Source organism: Capra hircus (genome assembly GCF_001704415.2).
Source record: "Capra hircus breed San Clemente chromosome X unlocalized genomic scaffold, ASM170441v1, whole genome shotgun sequence".
In the NCBI taxonomy this organism is placed as follows: domain Eukaryota; kingdom Metazoa; phylum Chordata; class Mammalia; order Artiodactyla; family Bovidae; genus Capra; species Capra hircus.
The window spans coordinates 16,880,305-16,905,082 of record NW_017189517.1 but is presented as its reverse complement, the minus strand read 5'-3'; the positions used below and the strand labels follow the sequence as shown (position 1 = coordinate 16,905,082).

General features: G+C 34.8%; 1 protein-coding gene across 4 annotated transcripts in view; it reads right to left on the bottom strand.

Annotated features, from left to right (window-relative positions):
• The window catches only part of STAG2 (stromal antigen 2), a 129,144-nt gene that overhangs the window by 63,065 nt on the left and 41,301 nt on the right, over positions 1-24,778 (bottom strand). For all 4 annotated transcript variants that reach the window (XM_018044159.1, XM_018044161.1, XM_018044160.1 and 1 more), the window contains exons 2-5: positions 17,846-17,989; positions 13,450-13,528; positions 10,079-10,243; positions 3,630-3,726 (exon numbers count right to left, since the gene is read on the bottom strand). In XM_018044159.1, coding sequence (XP_017899648.1) covers positions 3,630-3,726; positions 10,079-10,243; positions 13,450-13,528; positions 17,846-17,889 — 385 coding nt within the window. In that variant the 5' untranslated portion in view covers positions 17,890-17,989. The remainder of the gene's footprint in view (positions 1-3,629; positions 3,727-10,078; positions 10,244-13,449; positions 13,529-17,845; positions 17,990-24,778) is intronic.

Below are 24,778 nucleotides of genomic sequence, written 5' to 3'. Positions count from 1 at the left end.
TAAGGGGGCGGGGCAGGATAAAGTATTAAAGGTAGTACATAATAAATGCCCTAATGAGTGGAAAAACCAAGATAGGCTAAAAAAGAAAGAAAGAAAGAATTAAGATTTGAGTAAGTAGGTGTTTCACAGAGAAAGAATCTGATAGTGGACGTTTCCTTTTAAAGGAGGATGGGAGAGGAGAGGAGAAAGGATACACATTACAAGAAACCTGAAATTAATACAACACTGTTAATCAAATATTAATATATTTCAAAAATAAAAGACAAGTGTAAAAGTTAGCCAGGTATACGTCAAATATCAGGAAAGGAATTTCTAGGAAAAAATTATGAGTAGGAGACAATGCAAGAAGTCATACATGAATTTTCATTGATAGGGTGTCACAAAAAAAAAAGAAGAACTGTAAAAAGTGAATTTCTTAAACTACATTTCTATGTTATTTATACTTTGCCAGTCTAATCACTATGAATACTATAAATACACTAATATCTAAAAGAATGTCTTGGGACTCCCCTGGCAGTCCAGTAATTAAGACTATGTGCTCCCAATACAGGGGGCACAGGTTCGATCTCTAGACAGGGAAGTAAGACCCAGCATGGTGCAAGGTGTGGCCAAAAAATAAAAGAATGTCTTGGTACAGGAAGATGAGATTTATTATAAAAATTAGAAATAATTAATAGATGTATTTCAATTGACCAAGCTCTATTTTGTATATGTGTGCATGTGTGTGTATGTAAAACTAAAAACAGCAACAAAACATCATGCTGTCTTTTCAACTCCTAATCTGAAAGAGCAACAGCTATGTGAGCGCCTTCTCTATAGGCATGTAATTTAAGACCTTCCAGTAGTCCAACAAAGCCAGCAGAATTAGAACATGAACTAACATCCACTGAGCCTCCTATGTACCGGCCACTTTAGCCCTGAAAACAAGCCTGTATAGCAGGTACTATAATCCTGGCTTTACAAATGAGAAAACTGATGCTAAGGCAAAGAGAAGTTATAAATAATTTCTATGAGATTATTAGTCAACATCATGTTGCCCAGCCCCAGGTGATATCAATTTCTACTGGTACTGTAAAAGAACCCTTACTTACCACCTTTAAAAAAACAAATGGTTGTTTACAAATAATAACAAATTTGGAAGAAAGCATGATTTCTCCAGCTAAAGAAGCACGTTCTCAAAAACGTTTTGAAAGGGTTTTTAATTTTTATTTAGAGCCATGAATATATCTCAAAAACTTTCCATACTTTATACCCAAATACTGTAAATTTGGCACTGCTAGAGAACAAGTAACTCAATCCCTGAAATAACTTATATGAAATAAACATTAAGATATGTCAAAGTAAACATATTGCATACAGCTTGACAAACTTCTAAAGCTCCTCCTCACATCTAATAAACCATGTTAACAGTCATAAACTCAAATATAAAGAGAAAAGAAAGTGGCTGTCACAAACTTCATGCATATAATTCTTCTGAGGCAGGTATGAAGGAGCCATCAGGATACCAGGCCAGATCCCACTGCCTTAAAAGTGTGGGGGACATGAAGTGAGTTATTTAAAAACTGGTAAACTGAAAAGTGACAGCCGACCAGAAAAGAAAAAAGGAAACAACATTGGCTGCAGAATCACCAACCACAGAGCAGTCTGGAGCCACTCAGTGTGGGGCCAAACATCTCTCCACCTACCTCAATAGCTACAAAAAGCCTTAACTACAGTAAAATAACTGACACTCATAATAACAATCCTAGATCCACAGGACTAGGTTAAAGTACATTGTATATACTTAAATATGTGTCTAATTCATTTAAAAAGGAATTCCGTCAAAATATTTTTTGAGTATGTTTAAGTATGTAATGACCTGAACATGGTAAAATCTACTTTATGACTATTCCATGATTCTAAAATAAGTATTATTATAGTAGTGTTTAAGTTTTCAACACCTTCAATTTTTAAAAATCTTCACAACCCGATTTATGATAAGGTATATCCAACTGTTGAATGGTTAAGCCCCTTATTTATAAATACAATGAGGCCAGAAAAGGAATGTATCCGATAAAGGGAAAACTCTCTGACTATGGCTTTGTTTTAAAACTGCTTATTTAGAAACCTAATCAGGAAACTATAATGGATCAACTAAGACTGAATTTCAACTCATCAAATTATTTCTGGCAGCTGTTCAGTTGTTTTGTCATCAACCTTCCATTTCAAAAAATCTAAAGAGAAAGGACATGGCCCTTAATTACGTAACACAACAAACAGGTACTTGTATCCTTCTATTCCAGAAAGATGGAATGGACATGGGCAAAATAAAAATAATATCAACATATCTCATCTTCTGAAGAGTTTATCTAGTTTATCATACTGTCATTTCCACATTTCCTCTGAGCAGATTCAGTAGAATTTTCTAATACTGATATACAGATATCTTTAGCTAAGAAGTTGAGTAAACTAGGCAACTCTCTGTACTCTAAAGTTCAGACATTTTTTTAAAGTTCTCAAAACTGACCACATTAATGGCATTATAAAGACCATAGATTCAAGAAGTTAATAAATTTGTCTATCAGGCCTCACATATAACATTTAATATGACGACTGCACTGAAAGTTGTGATCAACCCTATAAAATGCATCAGTTCTTATAATGTTACTTGTTTTCCAATTCCAATGACAGGATTTTCAAAGAAGTTTTATGGAATTAAATGAATAGATTGCTTCTTGGGATCTTTTCTTCAGATCTGTTTAAATCATTCTTTAACATCTTAATTTTTTACATCTATTTTTAAGCAATCTTCCCTCCTCCTGACTTCTAATGCCCATGTTTTTGGTGCCATTTTCATTTTTAAAAAGAATAGCCTTGGAAAACTCTGTAACATTTATTTGCCTGTGCATTTTTTTTGTAGAATTTCAAGGATGGGCCAAGTTTAGGGAGACAGAATAGGTCAGAACCTGCCCATGATCTTGACTACTTCATTTACTGATTCAGACCAGGGTATATGACTCCCCAACTTAGACAGTTTTGTCCCTCTGGCCAAATGTGTTCACTGTAAGTTTTTGTCTCAGGAAAGACATTTCTACATTTTATATTTTCCATACTTTTAATTCAAAATCTTTTAAAATAAAGTATAAACACTTTAAACAAGACCCCATTCCAGAGTTTCTCTTTTAGGGGAAAAAATCTGGAAATTTCACCAATACCTTACTTAACTTACTTAGTTACTTACTTACCTACTTACTTACTTTCTTACTGTTATTCATGGCACTTTTTAATTCCCTACACTTTACAATTCCCTGCCACTTGAACCTGTATCTCTTCATTATCTTCTTCCTCCCTTCTTAATCCATTTCTTTGTTCCTAAAACCAGATGCTGAAAGTGGGAAATATATCTAATAAAAGTTACATAACATTATAAATTGCCAAGTTCTTCATTAACTTTCACATAGAATACAACAGTCTCAACAGACTTCCTCTCTTCATTCTTTACTCTTTTTTCTTTACATATTTTGTATAGTTATAATGCAAATAACTCAATATCTTGGCATTATTTTCCACAGAAAGTGTTAATAATCTTTAGGTGAAACAAAAAAGATAACATTTGAGAACATTCTGATTCCAAAATAAATATATCTTACCTTTACAGCCTGAACACTGAATAAAAAAGTTGATGAGGTCCAGAAGTGCTATATCTCGGTCATGCTTGTATGACTCTATCCAATCATCTACCACCGACTACAGCAAGAAGGGGAGAAAAAACATTAGCTTTTTCTAACATTCTAAGATTTAATTCAGATCAAAGTCATTAAGATCCAACAATAAGTGGCATCACATTACTTCAATAAATACATATTTGTATACCAAAATTTACATTTTAACAATAAAATGAAATAAAATTCAGTAAATCCATCATGTGATTATACATAATGATGATCCATCTTCCTTAACTTTTGAATTGAAAGGAATCTGAAAACTATAAGACCCAACTTTATAAACTGAAATTTCTTAGTGATATTATAGACATCTTAGAAAATATTAAAATAGTTGACAAAAATATTGTACTAAGTAGTATCTAAATATTTACAATGCTGGTGGAACGAAAACTTTACAAAATTTTTAAAAAGAAGTAAATGCTTGGGTCAATGAGGAAATCCAAATAACACTTTTTCTCGAGTGAGTGCTAATAATCCCATATTAATAAAAAAGAGAAATTGAAGGCTAAATAAACACCAAAAGAAAGTAAGATAGTCCATGAATCTGGAGACCTAATGTTGTTAGATGACAGTACCCTCCAAACTGATCTACAGACTCAATGCCACCCCTATCAAAATGCCAGCTGACTAACTTCTTAGCAGAAATTGAAAAGTTGATCCTAAAATCCTTAGGGTAATGCAAGGTATACAGAATAGTCAAAATAGTCTTGAAAAGAGAACAATGTTGGAGGACTCACACTTCATGACTTTAAAATCTACTACAAAGCTACTGGCATAAGGACAGTTATGCAGATTACTGAAATAAAATTTAAAGTCCAGAAATAAATCCTTAGACTGACAGTCATTTGATTTTTGACAAGAATGTTAACCCAATTCAACACAGAGAAACTAATCTTTTCAACAAACGGTGCTGGGACAACTGGACATCTGTAAGCAAAACAATGAAGTTGGACCCTATCTTACATCATACACAATACTTTACTGAAAATGGATCAAAGACCTAAATTAAGAGCTAAAACTATAAAGCACAGAAGAAAAATTTCATAATCATGTTAGCCAAACCCTTCTTAAATATTAGACCAAAGGCACAAGATGAAAGAAAGAATAAGTTTGACTTATCCAAAATTAAAACTTTGTTCTTGAAAGGAATCCATTAAGAAAGTGAAAAGATAACCTGCAGAATGGGGGAAAATATTTGCAAATTACGCATCTGATATGGAATTTATGCCCAGAAAGATAAAGAACTGTAATTCTGTAATTTTAAAAATCCAAACAACCCAATTTAAAATATAGGTAAAGGACTGGAATAAGTGCTATATAGAAGATACACAAATGGCCTATATAGCACATGCAAAGATGATCAATGTAATTGGCCACAAAGGAAACGGAAATCAAAATCACAAGAAGATACCATTTCACTCCCACTAAGATGGCTATAATAAAAAAAAGTATAGACAATAACAAAAGCTAGCAAAAATTTGGAGAAATGGAATGCTAAACCACTGCTAGGAAAAATGTAAAATGGTGCTATCACATTGAAAATAGCAGTTTGGTAGCTCCTCAAAAGGTTAAAGAGTTAAATGACCTTGCAACTCAACTGTTAGGTATATTACCCAAGAGAAATAAAAACAAACATCCAAACAAAACCTTATTCAGTAATAATCATATAACAGCATTATTCACAAAAGTCAAAAGGTAAAAACAAACTACAGGTACATCAAGGGATGAAGAGGTAAACAAAATATGGTCTATCCATAAAATGGAATGTAATATTATTTGGCAATAAAAAATAATGAAGTTGTAACACATGCCACACCATGGATGAACCTTAAAAACATTATGCTAAACCAAATAAGCCACTCAAAAACAATCATATATTTGTATGACTCCATTTATATGAAATATCCAGAATAGGCAAATTTATAGAAAGTAGATTCATGGTTGCCTAGACTTTCAGTCAGCTGAGGAGAAAGTGACTGCTAATGGCATGAGGTTTTTTTCTGGGGATGGAAAAAATTCTAAAATCTGACTGTGGTGATGGCTGCACAACTCTTGTGAATGTACTAAAACCCATTAAATGTATACTTTATAACAGTGAATTTCATGGTTTGTGAAGTATATCTCAATACAGTAATTTTTTTTAAAAAAAAAGAAGAGAACTAAAAAATAACAGTAGTACTGAGACCTCCCTGGCAGTCCAGTGGTTAAGACTCTGCACTTCAACTGCAGTGGGAGCAGGTTTGACTTTTGCTTGGGGAACTAAGACCCCGCATGCTGCACAGCTCAGCAAATAAATAAAAGCAGTACTATATTCCTTTATGGACAGAAGAGGAAACCACAAGACAGACAAAAACAATTTTAAAATAAAATTTTAAAATTAGGGTGATAAAAAACAGCTAATATAAAACTAAAAACTCAGGAAGGAAAATGTTTTAAGTTAAATACATATGGAATCTGAGTATGAAGTGAATTAATAAAATATATACAACTTGATGTACAAAAAAAGAAAAAGGAAATATTATTTAAGAATTATCTGGCTCATGGAGATTGACTGGACATTTTCTTAAAAAAATGCTTAATTTCTAGATTTTCGTCTTTTTCTATACTTTACAGCAGCTTGTGTATGTCAACCAACTGAATTTATGAAAGAAACGTTTTTAAGATGATTCTCAAATATGATACAAGCAATAAATATCAAGAGAATATATTATGTGACTATGGGAAGTTTAAAAACATGGCCCCAAGTTGTTTGACATTGCTTCTCAAAAAGAAGTGAAGTTTATGTCCCCTTCTCTAGAACAGAGTGCAGTAAAAATGATGCTTCCAAGATTAGGTCATAGAAGGCTATTCAACTTCTGCACTGGGTTCTCACAGCCCTATGGAACTAGACACTTCCTCTCAGTACAGTCTCTCTACCCCAGAAGCTACTTCTTACAGTAAAGTAAGAAGCCAAGTCACGTGTAAGGACCATTTGTAGGTACTTAATGACACCACCCTTATGGCAGAAAGTGAAGAGGAACTAAAAAGCCTCTTGATGAAAGTGAAAGAGGAGAGTGAAAAAGCTGGCTTCAAGCTCAACATTCAGAAAACGAAGATCATGGCATCTGGTCCCATCACTTCATGGCTGACAGATGGGGAAACAGTGGAAACAGTGTCAGATTTTATTTTTTTGGGCTCCAAAAGCATTGCAGATGGTGATTGCAGCCATGAAATTAAAAGACGCTTACTCCTTGGAAGGAAAGTTATGACCAACCTAGACAGCATATTCAACAGCAGAGATATTACTTTGCCAACAAAGGTCCGTCTAGTCAAGGCTATGGTTTTTCCAGTGGTCATGTATGGATGTGAGAGTTGGACTGTGAAGAAAGCTGAGCGCCAAAGAATTGAACTGAGGTGTTGGAGAAGACTCTTGAGAGTCCCTTGGACTGTAAAGAGATCCAACCAGTCTATTCTAAAGGAGATCAGTCCTGGGTGTTCACTGGAGGGACTGATGCTGAAGCTGAAACTCCAATCTTTGGCCACCTCATGCAAAGAGTTGACTCACTGGAAAAGACTCTGATGCTAGGAAGGATCGGGGACAGAAGAAGGGGAGAGAGAGGATGAGATGGCTAGATGGCATCACCAACTCAATGGATGTGAGTTTGAATGAACTCTGGGAGTTGGTGATGGACAGGGAGGCCTGGCATGCTGTGATTCATGGGGTCGCAAAGAGTCAGACATGACTGAGCGACTGAACTGAACTGAAGGTAACAGTTCTAGGTGAGCCCAGCCTTCAAGTCACTCCTGACTAGGCACCAAACAGGAATAAAGAAGTCTCCAGATGATCACAGTCCCTGCTTTTGTCACCTCCAGGCATTAAAGCTATCTCACCTAAGACTCCAGGCATCATGGATGGAAGCATAGAAGAGACAACCCTATTTACCTCTGTATGAATTCTAGATCCACAGAATCACTAAGCATAATATAAAAAAATGGTTGTTCTTTTACACCACTTAGTTTGGGGTGTTTGTTATGCAGCAATTGATAAGTACAACAAGGGCTATTCTCATCAATAAGGATACAAAAATATTTAATGAAATCTTACAAAATATCACCACATCTTACCAAAAAGTTATTCATGAAGCTCAAAACAGAATTTATACTAGAATTTATATAAGGCCACTGTAATAAATACAAATAAAATACAAATAGTAAACAATACAAGCTATCATGATGAAATATATTTAAAAATTTAACCATCAAATTGTATACTAAAACCTCATTCAATAAAATTCAACATCTATTATATAATAGAACTAGGGGCACATGCATGATTTCTTCTTTTTAAAGAATTATTTTAAAACTGTGAGTCCTGTACTTATTCACTCTCACTTATAATTACCAGAATAGGGATATCCTAGGCTCAGAGGTTAAAAGCGTCTGCCTGCAATGCGGGAGACCCGGGTTCGATCCCTGGGTCGTGAAGATCCCCTGGAGAAGGAAATGGCAACCCACTCCAGTACTCTTGCCTGGAGAATCCCATGGAGGGAGGAGCCTGGTAGGCTACAGTCCATGGTGTCACAAAGAGTCGGACATGACTGAGCGACAAACTACTAGGGATACAAAAAAATGAATAATACACAGTCCCTGATCTAGGCATTAACAATCTAGAAGCAAATTCGGACATGTGCATAACTGTAATACACTGAAAAGAGAAAAGTAAGAAATACATTCAAGGAGAGAAGGAGATAGAATCCAAGAATGTTCCCCACTAAAAGAGTGACATTTGAATTAGTCAATCCTGGGTGATATGGAAGGGAGAAAAATAAGACTACTTCAGGCAGTAAGAAAAACAAAAAGCAAGGTCTAGGGGCAGAGAACATATGGTGGCTAGAGAACAGCAAGCATGCGTAAGGAAGCCAGGGCTGGGCTGTTAGATAAGGAAGGACTCTTAGAAGGTTGTCAACAGAAGACTCTTGATCAAATCTGGTGTTAGAAAGATAACACAAGTGGGAGTACACAAAACAAACTAGAGGTAGAGAGATGATTCAGGGAAATCAATTAGTACTGTGGATATACTGCTTTTAAGGGGGAAAGCACATTTAGAAGACAAATGGCATAAAAGTACAATCTCAACATATGACAAACCATAGGCAACACAAAAATAAGGAAAATGTTCACTGATATACCATTAACAAAAAGAAATATAAAGCTAAGCCCTCACATTTCCTATTAAAAATTTCTGATGTGCCAAAAAGTTAATTAAAAAAAAAAAACCTACAAACTAGACAAAAATAGAATAGCCTAATTAGGTGTAGATATAAGTTGAGATTTCTAATGGTAACAAAAATGACAAAATATCAGAAAAAAAGATTAATACATTTAACCACTTAGAACAAAATATTACAGACAAAAAGTACAATATAAATATAAAAAGGAAAGTAACGAAATGGTATACAATATGACAGAGATAATTTATCTCTTCAATAAAATTAATCCAAAATGGGAACTAGAGAGGGCAGGATAATTTTTGAAATTAGGGAATAACTAAATAAACCCTAGCACAGTATTATAAGATGACATTATTTTTTAATGTGTACACAAAATAATAATTTAAAATATTAAACAAGAAATAAAATCCACATCCTAATTACAACTATATGAAAGCTAACCATATATGAATAAATGAGTTAATTCAAATTCAAGAAACTACACTGCACTATACAACTGGTGATGGTTCAAAAGCTAACAATCCCTTACATGTAAAAAAATTTTATTTATTAGTTTCTATGAATATTTTATAATTTCATTAAACATGTATATTGAGTATAGTGTTGATTCAATTTTTAAAAACTACAGGGGTATAAAGCCAAAACGTTTCTGTTGTCATAAAAATATGAAGAAACAAAATTAGGATAATTTGACATGGGTGACTCTAACTTTGTACTTCTCTGCTAAGAAACAGTACAAGTAATAAAATCTGGAATAGACAACAGTGATCAAAAAAATTCACTCAAGTGGATAGTGATTACATTAGGTCACTCAACCGAGAATTCTGTATGTGTAAAGAATTTCATGTTTTAACAGCCACTATATAAATTCAGAGGAAACTGAAACATCACAGTCAGGGTTTATGGCAGCATATTTTTTGACCAAATAATTTTTTGTGAGATGCCATTAAAAAAATAATACAGAAGAAAATGACTCAAGACACAGCTTAATGGTCTTATGTCTGAACTGACAGATTCCTAGTTTCCCGACTAGTTTGTTGCTTTTTTATAGTAAGTAGTGTGAAAAAATTTTTTTACATATTAGAAAAATCAGGAATATATTTTATATAACTCACTAAAGTTCACAATGTACAAATGAACTGGGAAGAACACAATAAACATTACCTGCATAGCACTCTTGCCCATTTTAACAACTTCAAACAACATCATGTTTTCCACTCCATTCTGTTGATGATGACCATTCATTCGGTTTGGACCAGAAGGAGGTTTTCCTCCTCCATTTCCACCTTTGCCCTTCTCTCCTGGACCTTTTTTGCCTTTTTTACAAGTCTGCATGAAGATACAAATTGATTTAAGTTATATCCTTATCCTTGAGAGTTCAAAATAAAGCTACAGAAGCAGCTGATAGGGTACATAATTATGAAATACTCTAACCTGACCTAAAGCAGAGTGCCATACACATGTCATAGTAAAATTATATGGTTATGACAGCCTCTTTGTGGTACCGATTTTTTTCACTTATACTGCCATATACCTCATGCAACACTGCAGTTTGGAGCACAGTCTCTGTAGATTTGACAGACTACTGGGTCCCAAATTTCTACTCCTGTTAGCTGAGGAATCTTCGGCACATTACTTAACCACACTGTGCTTCAGAGAGATTTTCTAATTTGTAAAGTGAGGATAAAAATAAAAAAAGGAAAAAGTGTCTACTTCATAGGATTGTTGCTTTAGGGTACAGACTGTAGTGGGCAGCAGCAATAACAAAACTCTGTGAAATAATTAACTTGTAATTAGTTCAACATTTTAACTTGATGTCTATCGTTAGTCTTATAAATCACTGCACTGAATTGACAATTCTAAGAAGTATGAATGGGTATATCAATCTCATTTTTGTTCTGGGCCCTCCCATCAACACTTACTTATCATGAAAATTCAATTAACAAATACTATAGAAGTGAAGCCCTTTTATAAGAAAGTTGTTAATGTTGGGTGTGGAGACTTCATAATCAGTGAAACAGTTGCCCACATGCCCCAGATATAAAACACCTCCAATTTATACACTATTTTTAAAAAAGTCACTCCTCATTTCAAAGTTCTCTTTTCTAAAATGCCAGAGTTGTATTAAAATCTTTACAGATTAGAACAGATGATTGAGGGTCTCTTCTAGATCTACACATTTCTATGATCTAGAGCAAACTTTCTGTAAAGCATCAGACAGTAAATACTTTCAAGGCTCTGCAGGCCACATACTGTCTCTGTCACATATTCTTTACCTTTACTATCCTTAAAAAATGTAAAAACCATTCTTAACTCATGGGTAGTATAAAAACAGGCCATAGTCTGCAGATCGCTGCTCAGCCACTTCCACTGACTGTATGTTTCCATGCTTTGTTCTATAAAGGGTTCTTTCTTCTTCAAGAATCTAAAACCACTCTACTCTTAGGAAATACTTCAAATCCCTTCCTAACCAATGAGAGATACTACTTGTTAATTTACCTTATTTTGTTAATGATATTCAGTCTTTGTGAACCTAAGTCACTAATTCCTAATTGAAGAAAGAAAGGCTTCTGTCTCCAGCAGCAAAAAAAAAAAAAAAAATATTCAGAGATAAGGGTAAAAGAAAAGCTCAGCTACAAAGTATACACTAGAAAAGTATGAAATGTTCATGTTAATTAACATGGAACTATATATTTGCAATTTATCTATCATATGCCTCAATATTCCCTGTTGGTATGAAAAACTAATTAGTACAACTAAAATGGTTCAATGGATATGCTGTGCTACAAAAAACAATGTGCAAAGGCAGACAATATTGGGAAGGACAAGAAGTAAAGAAGCTAATCTTGTAGGGGGAAAAACCTATTAAGAAAAGACTATGAGGTAGTATATACTATAGTGGATTAAGAGTACCTTCTTTTAACAAATGTGGGTTCAATTCCTCAACCATTAAGCTTCAATAGATCTCAGTTTACTGTCTATAAAAATAAGCAAGTTTTCTAATCTATGGCGTTGTTCAAATGTTAGATAACAGGTAAAATTATTAGCACAGTGCATCAAATGTACATGATATAGGGTCAAAATATGATTACTGTTATAATAAATCTTTGATCTGACCCCCTAATAACCAAGGGCAATGACTACTCTATTCAGATGCCACTATAAGTCTTATCCCAACTTGCAAATTAAATCAAAGCCAAAAGCAGAATTTCAGTTTTGAAAGATGGCTGCAGAACCAATAAAAAATGATTTTCTAATGAATAACTGTTAACTACCCACTAAAATTATGGCTGTATTTGGATAGTCATGAGTTAACATGTGTATTCGTTCACATGTTCTCTCTCATACTACTACTTTTTAAGAGACTAACAGTGCATAGGAAATATGAAACACATGGATTATGTGCGCTCTAAAAAGATATTCCAAGGACTAGCTAAATAAATTATGTTTGCTATATAAAATGTGATACTATGGGACTTCCCTGGTGCTCCAGTGGTTGGGACTCCGTGCTCCCAATGCAGGGGAACCAGGTTTGATCCCTGGTCAGGGAGCTAGATCCCACATGTCACAACTGAGACCCAGTGCAGTCAAATAAATAAAAACTTTTTTAAAAATGTGATACTATGATACCATCAAAAATTACAGAGAGGAAAAATTCATTGATAGGAAAGCTTCTGACAACATACCATTAAGTTTTAAAAGCAAATGAAACAGTTCGCATAGTTTGATTCCATTTAAGTAAAATTCTACATGCATGTTTATATATGTGTATATGTTCATCAAAATGTTTACATATTTAAAATGAGAAATTTTTACTTTGTTCATCATACATTTCAGCATTATTTAGACATTTTTAAGTAAATGTGTCATGAGAAAATATGAATCCAAAATTCATTTCGGCAAAGAAAATGCTGAACAAAAAGAGTCATCTTTTGCACAACGTATTTACACATGCACAGAGTCAAAGGTACTTTCCAAAATAATTTAACCATTCACTAAGTTATCCACATCTCTCAGGCTATCCACTCAAACTCTAAACTTGCATTCTATTGACTCAGAACTTCACTTTGTTCGTTTTTATCCTTGACATTATTCATAAACAGTCACTGTCAATAGTAAACCTCATAGGTTACATTTTTAGGGTGCTTTAGAGAAATTTACCAATTTGCTTTATATTGGACTACTCGTGTCAATAAAAATAAAACCAACAGAATATCACATTTTGCTTCAGCATACAATGCTTTATAAAATAAACTACTGGAAATAATGACTTATTAATTCCAACTTTATAGTAGTAAAAGTAGACAATCAAAAGGTATTTGGTCTAGAAGTCAAAGAAACCACATGTGTTCAAAGGTTTACCATACTTATCAGTGGAAAAAGCATTTTTTAAAGAAAACATCTGAGATGTAACTAAAAATACTATATATATATATATATGCATATATATATATTCATGTGTAATTATGATCTTAAGAACCAAAATAAAGACACATATTCGGTACACATATTCTGCACATATATTCTGTACATACTTTTCCTTTGCCTTGCTTTTGGTTTTTTCCTTCAATGTCTTCAAAATCTGTGTCAGAAGAAAAGTGTGTTTCTGACTCCCTATGAGAAAAAGATAAGCAATTATTTAAAAGCTGTCTTAGAAATGTAAATGGAGTTTCTAAATTTTGCCATATTTTCTAAAAGAAAGGACATGTTAACTCATTATAAAACTACATTAGTATTAAATGTAATTAAGATGCTTTTCCAAAGTATCATATCATAGCATATTACCAAACATATAAAATTATATAACACAAAAACATGGTCTCAAAAGATGTACAGAACAGACTTTTGGACTCTGTGGGAGAGGGAGAAGGTGGGATGATTTGGGAGAATGGCATTGAAACATGTATAATATCATGTAAGAAATGAATTGCCAGTCTAGGTTCGATGCAGGATACAGGATGTTTGGGGCTGGTGCACTGGGATGACCCAGAGAGATGGTATGGGGAGGGAGGTGGGAGGGGGGGTTCAGGATTGGGAACTCATGTACACCCATGGCGGATTCATGTTGATGTATGGCAAAACCAATACAGTATTGTAAAGTAAAATAAAATTTAAAAGAAAAACAAAAAAAAATTATATAACACAAAAACATTAATCTAAAACATAAATGTCTAAACATTTCTCTTGTTAACTTTTAACCAGAGTATAAAAATGAAAACAGGGGCTCTCAAACTTCTAACTTTAAGAACTGTGCTGTTCTATTAGAATGGCTGGTTTCATTTTTTGATTCAAAGATCATGGTGCTCAGGTAAAACTATATTTTAGCACTAGGTATGAGATAACCTTTATTAGGTAATTTTAGCAATATTAAGGTTCTTATGACCTTTCCTACATCATCCCAAACTATTTATAAATCTAAGTATAACATGTATTTCTGAAAGACTATACAGAAACGTTTTTACAAACTAAATCATTTGAAACGGAGTATGGAAGTATGCTAACTGATCAAAATCTTTTATAAAGTAAAAAGGTATTGAGCTAGTCAAGAGAACTGTTTCTAGTTAATACAATACTAGGAAACTGTGTGACCCTGAACAACTGACAACCTCTCAATCTTCACATTTACAAATAATATTTATGCAGGAAAGAAGGAACTCTCTCAAGTCTCTTTAATCTCTAAGACACCAATTTATAGTTCTCATTTTGCCCCTCATTTTGGAGTAGAAGGGGTGCTATGTATTACCCATATTTTCTAGGACGTAATGGAAGTGTGCGTATGTGCTTAGCTCTGTCGTGTTCGACTCTTGCGACCCCATAGACTACTGTAGTCTGCCAGGCTCCTCCGTCCATGGGAGTTTCCAGGCAAGAATACTGGAGTGGGTTGCCACTTCCTTTTCCAGGGGATCTTCCTGACCCAGGGATGGAACCCAGGTCTTCTGCATTGCAGGCAGACTCTTTACTGACTTAGCTACGAGGGAAGCCCAAGGGATAATGGAAGTAAATCAATTTAAATATACATGGGTGATGCTTCCTATATATGTAAAACCGGGTCCATCTAGCTAAATAGCAGTAACATACCCACCCTTAAATGCTTAAAGCAAGGCATACTTGGTATTTGAATCACTCATAAAGGCTTTTAGAATTGAAAAACACATAAAAGATAAAAGTTGTACCATTTTCAATGGGTAAAACTATTATCAGTTTTGTTTTTAAGATAAATAGAATCCAAGTGAAAGGCTATATTTCTAAAGCTGCTGCTGCTGCTGCTAAGTCACTTCAGTCGTGTCCGACTCTGTGAGACCCCACAGACAGCAGCCCATCAGGCTCCCCCAAACCTGGGATTCTCCAGGCAAGAACATTGGAGTGGGTTGCCATTTCCTTCTCCAATGCATGAAAGTGAAAAGTGAAAGTGAAGTCGCTCAGTCGTGTCTGACTCTTCACGACCCCATGGACTGCAGCCTACCAGGCTCTTCCATCCACGGGATATTCCAGCCAAGAGTACTGGAGTGGGGTGCCATTGCCTTCTCCAATTTCTAAAGTTGTTGCTGCTGCTGCAACAACAGTCATGTCTGACTCTGTGCGACCCCATAGACAGCAGCCCACTAGGCTCTGCTAGTCTTCTCTAATTAAACTTCTTCTATTTCCATTTTTATTGCTATAATAACCAGTTGTCCAGAGGCTGTGAGTTAGGAATACTTTTTATAAATGTAAAATAATGGCTAAGATGCTAGCAGGGTAAAAAATTACTATTTATAGCACTTACCTACCAAGTTATGTAAGCAATGTATTGAAGATACTGGCAATCCTAACTATGTCCTACAATGCTGCAAGGAAAATAGCCTGTAATAAACACCATTTCCCATAGTTAATGCATCAAAACCTGAATGACTACCTAATATTAACCCTGAAACTCACACCTCTTACATCTTAAGACTGCTGTCATCAATAATCTTCCCACATGCCTAAATGGCTTTGCAAAAAAAAAAATCGAAAATGTTTTTAAACATCCTGGCGTGTAAGTAATACTTTTTTCTTCCTCAAGATATCTGTGAGACACTAGCTCCCTTAGAAAGCTCAGCAAATGCTCCAAGTCAGCAATCACTAGTCTTTGCCAATATTCCAATGACCAAAGAGTAATCAATGGCTCAATTACATTCTTAATTCTCATCTCCAGGCTATCCCAACTGAAAGAATGAGCCACTACAGGTTTATTACTAACTGGAAAACCTTCTGAAGAAAACTGGAGTAATTAGGGTGACAGTCTAAAAAATCCCAAACCAGAGAAAAAATATTCTTCTGAGTCTGTCTTTCTCTATCGCTTCCCTTTAAGATCAAAACAACAACAAAAATCTAAACTAGGTGAAATTACAATATGCTAATATGTTCACAGAGTATACTGGGTTAACCTTTTAGTGGCCTGAAACTTCAGTCATCTGTCACAGGAATAAATCTTCCACTCCTTTCTCTTTACCCTGCCCCAACCTCACATACCAAATCAAATGCTGCCTAGTTTACCTCCACAACAGCCATTTCCTCTTATCTATTATCCTATTTCCACCTGATGCGAAAAACTGACTCATTGATTGGAAAAGACCCTGATGCTGGGCAAGATCGAAGGCAGGAGGAGAAGGGGACGACAGAGGATGAGATGGTTGGATGGCATCACCAAATCAATGTACATGAGTTTGAGCAAGCCCCGGGAGTTGGTAAAGGACAGGGAAGCCTGGTGTGCCGCAGTCTATGGGCATGCAGAGTCAGACACGACTGAGCAACTGAACTGAACTGATTATCCTATTTCAGGTCCTAATTACTCGAGATATTCTAATAGTCAATACTCTATAACAAAAAATTTTAAAATTATCTCTACTGTATTAATGCATTTAAGAAACTTCATAAGATAATATTATAATAGTCAAACCCTCCCATATCCTCCCTCAAAGAAACAAAAGAAAAACAAGAAGCTTTCCTCAAGAAACTAAGAGTCAACATAAACTGGGACTAAAATCATATTAAAAAACATGCTCTGAAATACTGGTAATAAATAACCTAGTAGACTCAATAGCCTGAAAATGATAAAATTACTTTTTAAATGAAAATCTGTAAAATATCCAAAGCAGACACCAGACACCAATATGTATGAGGATATCTGTCGTTTTCAAAATTTGTAGCAACGAGGATCTGTTTTAAAATCAAGTCTTTTAAAGATTCTAATAACAAACACAGTGTGGTATATGTGTGTGTAAAGCTAATAGGGTCCACGAGCAGTTTAAAGGTTCACTCTTCACTTAGGCACCTCATGAAACTGGAGCTTAGAATGAAAATCACTACTGCAAATAGTAGCTCAAATTCTTTCCTACATGAAAACACTAAAGAGTAATGAGAATAAAAGTTGAAGAAGGCATATAGGTAGCTTTTAAGACAAGAGTAAAGAAAATACCTATGTTGAAATCACTTTATGAACCAATGAGCATGTAATTTGTTTCTGGGGAAAAAAAGGAGAGCACGTCTTAAACCTCCTACATCTGTTTCAGTCTGTCAGTTGATTTTAAACAGAAATCTGACAATCTGACATTATATACATCCTAAATACTATTGCATGGTATATATTCCTTACTAATGAGAACATGTAACATTTTAAGAAATTTCATGACACTCCCTTCAAAACAGTTGTTATTGTAAAACCAAGTATGGACTCGAAGAACTGAACAGCAAAAATAATAAATTCTCCAGTATCTAAATTACAAAATAAGCACACTACAAAAAAAGGTAATAGAATCCAGTAAGCATTGGTATAAACTATTTCAAAGTATGCATGCTATCTTATACTGAAACACTGTATCTTCTCAAGCAGAAGTAACTTTAACTGAAGTTAATACAGTTCCCATTTTATGGAAAAAACAAGTTAGTTAGAAATTATCATAATATACTTACTGAAGTAGATTAAAATCAGTTGGTATTTCTGGAGCTGCTATCATTTCTTTATCATCTTCTGTAACGCCCCAATGTCAGAAATGTAGTCATATATTTATGTGGGTAAAATGATGGTTTGTTTCTTTCTTCTAAGGCAGACAATCCCTTTAAAAAGGACGGGGGTGGGGGAGAAGAAATGCCATATTATAAACACACCAAAAATGTTGGGAAGGGTATCTACCCAAAAACTAAATTTCCAAGTGTCTGCTAAAGTGTTTTAGTTAATAAGGATTTCTATCCTTTGCATTTGACTGCTTTTTCTAGATATGGATTTGCTGCAACTGTTGTAGCCCCACAATAGTAACAACAAATACAAAGAAAGAAGCTTCTATTACAATCATTCTTTAGAATTTGTTATAATTCTCTAGCATGGCTTAAAAAAGACAGATGCCCTAACTGGAAACACAATGTGACTTTTACTCATTGTAAAATCTTTATGACAAGTTTAAATCGTAATACAAAATGCCTAAAAATTCTCTAGCTTTTGCTTATGATGTATAGTTAAAAGGAGCTAATTTTTAAAATCTAAGATATAATTTTGAAACATTTTAAAAACAGATTCTTCTATCACAGAAAAAAAATAGAGATCCAAAGCCTGTTTTTTAATAACTACTTTATGATATTACCACCTGCATTTAACAAGAAAATGGAAAAAAAATGTTAGCCCAGATGGATATATTCCTTCAAGGAACTTATAGTCAATTTAAATACCAGTAATGTCATACGAACAACAGATGAATGCATTTGTGACCAAACTAAGCCTGGCCATAGGAAGATGCAAATTCTCAGTAAGAGAGTGATCTAAAAAAGCAAATGAAAAGCCTATAAAAGAGAAAATAGGCTGGGTCTGAAGCTCTTAATCTTATGTATAACTTTGTTTTAAAACTTTATGCTTTTATTTCCAAGTGAATCTTATACTTGGTGGCCACCTAAAGACTAAACACATCAAATTAATGAATAAATCTTCAAATACCACATAGTGATGAGAAGTTCTTCTCATGAATGATCTTCTAAATTGAAATGATCAATTTTTCCATTAATTTTAAAACTCTAAAACACATCATAAATGGCTGCTGCTGCTGCTGTGTCGCTTCAGTCGTGTCCGACTCTGTGTGACCCCACAGACGGCAGCCCACCAGGCTCCCCCGTCCCTCGGGTTCTCCAGGCAAGAACACTGGAGCAGGTTGCCATTTCCTTCTCCAATGCATGACAGTGAATGGCTACTAATATGTAATTGATATTCCAACATTCAAAACACTGCATTTCCTTGCTTACTCTAATTAAGCTACTATGTACAGCAGAATAATGAAGAGGAGAAACAAGGATCAATAATACACAAAACAGGCACTAATCAAGGGTTGTCTATAGCACCACTTTGAGTTTTCTTTTTCTCTGAAGAATACTCATATTGTAAAATCTTTATTAGGTATGACTGGTAGAATGGTCTTCTCACACTAAATCATGCTGCAAATACTGATCCCAGGATTGTTACCCTTCAAGACTACTAATTTTTAATCTGGTTTTATTTTTATTGTAATCTAAGGAACTATATAAGTAGTATATCAGAGTTGAGACCTGTCATCACATGTAGGATACACTTCAGCCTCCTAAAAATCCCAACTTATTTTTTTTTATTTATTTTGAGCTGTGCTGGGTCTTCACTGATGCATGGCTTTCTTCTCTAGTTGCAGCAAGCAGGAGCTACTCTCTAGTTGCAGTGCACGAGCTTCTCATTGCAGTAGCTTCTCTTCTAACAGAGTACAGGCTCTAGGTACGTGGATTTCAGTATTTGCAGCATGTGGGCTCTAGAGAGCAGGCTCAGTGATTGTGGCAGATGGGCTTAGTGGCTCTGTGTCATATGGGATCTTCCCAGACCAAGGATCCAACCCATGTCTCCTGCATTGGTAGGTGGATTCTTTACCACTGACTGAGCCACCAGGGAAGCCCCCAACTTATTTTAGAAAGAAAACTATTTTTAAAAAAGAAAACGATTTTGATTTTTATTTAGTGAGTTGGAGAGGTATAGTTAATCAGTTCTAATCAACACATCATCTAGATGGCAAAATGGAAATCAAGACTTGCTGTGTCTGTTTCCCTACCTGCCCCCACCCCTTCGTTTGAACGCTTTATAAAACCAAACTCCGTGCATTCCCTAAATATTAATACACAGTTTTTAAGCAGACTTTAAAGACAGTTCATAAATGTATGCTCTCAAAGGACATAAAGAATGAATCAGCTCTGAAAAGCAGACAGCACTAAATAAAACAGGCTTCCTTGGTGGCTCAGAAGGCAAAGAATCTGCCTGCAATGCAGGAGACCCAGGTTCAATCCCTGGGTCAGGAAGATCCCCTCAAGAAGGGAATGGCTACCCACTCCAGTATTCTGGCCTGGGAAATCCCATGGACAGAGGCGCCTTGGCAGGCTACAGAACATGGGATCGCAAAGAGTCAGACCACCACTTAGCGTCTAACACTTTCACTTCACTAAATAAAACAGGTATTGTATGATATACTATATTCCTCTAAATAACACAAAATTAATTTCTAGTGTATAAGAAGTCTTGCCAGGTCAAATTATTTTGCTCAAAGTAGGGTGATACTAACACATATTTGGTAATTAGAAAGCAAAGCAAACACAAAAGAAAAACAGAATTTATAAAGATGTAAATCTCCCAGACAAGGTATCTGTATTTTAAAAAGAAGCATTTTCCCATGGTCTAATAGGTTTAGAAAAAACTATTACACTAGCCAACTCTCTATCCCAGTGAAACACCTGCTTTTTAAAGTTTCTAAATATTAAAAAAATCCATCCATCCAAGTAAAAGTATCTACCATGTGTCAAATGTAGTGGTGATCACTAGGTGTACAGTGATGAACAGGGGATCAGTGATCCTTGCCCTTATGGAACTACCTGTAACAATAAGAGAAAGCACCTACTGCTACTTACTATTCAACATAATATTAAATTCCATGTATCCTGAGCTTTTACTTTTCTTTCAAGAATATAAACTTTATCTGCAGGAAGAACTTAGAATTTTTCCCTTTTTATTTTAAACGTGTATAGCTATATATAAGTACAATTTGCCTCCCTCAAAGATTTTCATTAAAAAATTCACAAAGTCTTTAAATGTACTTAATGCCATTTGACCTAAATTGGGAATCCAGAAATTTTAAGAATATATAAAGCTCAAATAAAAGTGTAAGTTTAATAGTCAAACTCACCACAACATTTCAGGCCTACTGTATGTAGGTTATTAATTTTTAAGAAATATGCTCAAAGATCACAAGGTGGAGCTCTCACCTAATGTCAAAGAAAAACTCTTGAGATTTTTAGTATTTGTACCAATTCTCTGTAACTACTATAAGAGAGTTAACATTCTAACAGCTTTGGAGGATAAAGCATAGAAATGAAATTTGCTTTAACTCTCAATCACTATTTTCCTTTTGGGAAAAAAATACAACCATAACAACTAGATTTTGCTGCTTCTTACTGAAACCTAAGCAAACACATTTGTTGATAGGTTGAATAATATACTTTAAAGTAAAACCACTTCCTTAGCCTCAAGCACATAATACACTGCCATTAAAGATTTATTGAGTATATTCATATATAATTACTAGGTGAAAAAATAATGGGTGATTATATATATATATTTTTTTATTCTATACATTAAACTCAAGTAAATGCTCTCAGCAGTACTGCTTTTAATATAAACAGAGATCTAAAAGCTGAAATTTGATCACTATACTTCTCAAGTAATCAATATTAAATATGTGTTTAGGTTAATTAATTCAATAACAAAAACTTTCTTCTTCTTCCACTTCTGAAAACCTGTTGGATAACTACTACTCTAGCTCATAGATACAAATATATATTAAATACATAAGTATGCTTGCATCCTTAACTCCAAATAATGACTTAAATGATTAAAACTACCCACCCATTGCTGAAAAAATAAAAAAAATACTCACAAAAAATCTGCTTTTCTTTGATATTGTTTAAAAACCTTAAAGTAATTCTGATTTCTTTATATAAAAGAATGATTGTTTTTCAAAGTTCCTTTAATTCAATCCCAAGGGGTCTCAAGACAGAAAATTAAAGCTACAAAGCAAAGTCTTCACTAACAAGGTCCCTCAGAATCCACATGTTACTGGGGAGTGGAGGGAGCACTGAAAGTAGCTGGTGTGTTAATTCTCTCCCTGAAAATGCAGAAATAGCTGCTAAAAGCTAGCAAATTCAGCACATATACCACACATTACCCCCTTAACTAACACTCTCCCAAAAGGGTTATTACATTCTTCTATCTATAAGGATCACATCTTGGAAATGTATATACCCTTATGAAATGCCACCATCATTATAATACAAACACTTAAAAATAGGGTAGATGTCCAACCATAAATGTATATCAGAGTGGTGAAAATGTGGATAATTTAAAATTTTTAATTATGATGTTATTGTTAGTAAGAAAAAAAGTAAACTATGAGGGTGGAAATTTATTTCTCAATGTCTTCTCTTAATATCTGAACTATTTGAGGAACTACAAAACTATCTCTGTTGCTAAAACCTGATTTATTCATATTTCGGGTATATAATGTTATAAAGTTAAGCATCTATAAGAAATCCTGACTTCTATAATAAAATTATCTTTATTATGTTCACCTATTCAAGATTAGCAGAGAACAGAAACTTTTATATGAATTCCAGACAAAACCCAAAGGTATGTTCCTTTTATTGGCTTATCTACTTTTCTTGGGAGATAGCAGAAAGAAGTCTGTCTTTTAGAATGAGATTGTGAAGGGCTGGAGACTAGTTCCTGGAGTAGTATATTCAATCAAAACAGGAAAATCACTATCATTCCTCATGTCAAATGATACATGGCAACACTGAATACATAGGGCAAGAAATGGAAAGCTCACCAAAAAATTAAATTAGACATAAATACCTACCTTCAAAGACAAAATCTACTATTGCCCCTTTGATGATTAATAACCTTTAAAAAAGATTTCTCCTTGCTCAAAAAGATGTTTTTCTTCCCTCTGTTTATCTCCCTGCATATAAATGTGTGCATGCTCAGCTGTATCCGACTCTTTGTGGCCCCATGGACTGTAGCCCGCCAGGCTCCTCTGTCCAAGGAATTTCCATGCAAGAATACTTTAGTAGGTAGCCATTCTCTTCTCCAGAGGATCTTCCCGACTCAGCAATTGAACCTTCATCTCCTGCACTGTAGGGGGATTCTTTACCGTCAGGGCCACAATTTCTACTAATAGCTTTCTGAGTAAACTTCAGAGTGAAAAGAATGACAATCAAGCAATGATCATGTATACTCAGACCAGCAACACCTAAATGTTTCTTGATAGCATACTTGTATTACACCTACCACATATTATCATTTGCAAATATATTTAGGAGTCGTAAAGAATTTCTAATGATAGCACCTGTTCCAGAGCAGGAATAGGTAATCTGGAGAAGGTATGACTAAAAGAAATCAAAATACATAAGAGAATTAATAATCCTGTCTACACTTCCTAACTATAGGAAAGGTCACATATCTCCCCTTATGAACTTACAAAGTAATATATAGAAGGAAAGGAAGACCAAAAGTTAAAAAAAAAAAAAGCTTTCTAAAATAACTAAGTGGACAAAGTGAACACATCTAACACCACAAAACTTCAAGAACAACTTTTACTTTCAGGAAGAGGTGAAGAAACAAGCTGGGGCACAGTCTACACAGATCTGGCATCACTATACACTGCCAGAAACTAAGCCAGACAGAACTGGAAACATCCACCTGTTCCCCTCCTATTTTTAAATGTATGATAGTAGATGCTCAGCAATCTCATTTCCTTGTCTACCCACATTCCCCAATACTTTGCAAATGTGACTCAAATCCTAACCACAATTAGGATCACCTGGCCCAATCTATTCAGCTTGCCCCAGTTCTTGACCATCAGTTCTGATTTCTGTAGAAATTTAGCACACCATGGTTAACTTCACAATAAATGAGTGCTACCATGGTAGGGGGTAGGGGAGGGGGATGAGAAAAGGCTTCTACCTTATTCCTGCAGACCCACTACTCTATCACTCTGTACTCAGTCGTACCCTGAGACTGAGTCATCCAAGGATCAATACTCTGCCTTGTTCTTCCTGTATCTACCAGCTTCATCCCAGGAACTGGAATCCTGCCCTGAACCAACCTAAAAAAGTCTGTGTGTCTCTCTCTGCTTGCCCTAATCTAAATGCCACAATACTGTCCTCCTCTCATCTGTCTCCATACTTGCAATGACTGCTGCTAGACACCGGATACCATATCATACCTGATATAGTTGACACATATCAGCTTTCTAACTCCAAGACTGCTAATTCCCCAATTTGCCTAACTAGCTGCAGTTGACTAGACAGTATCTGGCCCTATCACAAAATAGATATCAAAACAGGTATATATTTGTTTTATCAAATACTGTCACCTTAAAAATCATACCTCAGTCTGTAAGGTCAACTGCTAGACCATGAATCACTTTTTAAAGTATTGTCAATGTTCACTCTTCATCGCACTTATACTTGAATATTAATACCAGGATTTATCGCTTTCTGCACTAATTTAAAATATGTGCCCCACTGACGTAACTTTCTGTATGTTAAGTCATCGTGAGTAAACAGCAGCAATTACTAGAGGGTGGAGTGGCTTTCAACATTTCAGAGGTGAGATAAAATTAGCTGGTATAAATGAATGTCTAGATCTGAAAATCAAATTTACAACAACCAGCTAATTTCATGTGTTAACACTTGTAAATGGCATACAGCATGATATAAATACCATATAGTATTACCATCAAACCCACTTCATGGTGGGCACTACTGGCTCACTGACGTATTTCAAGCAATAGCAGATGT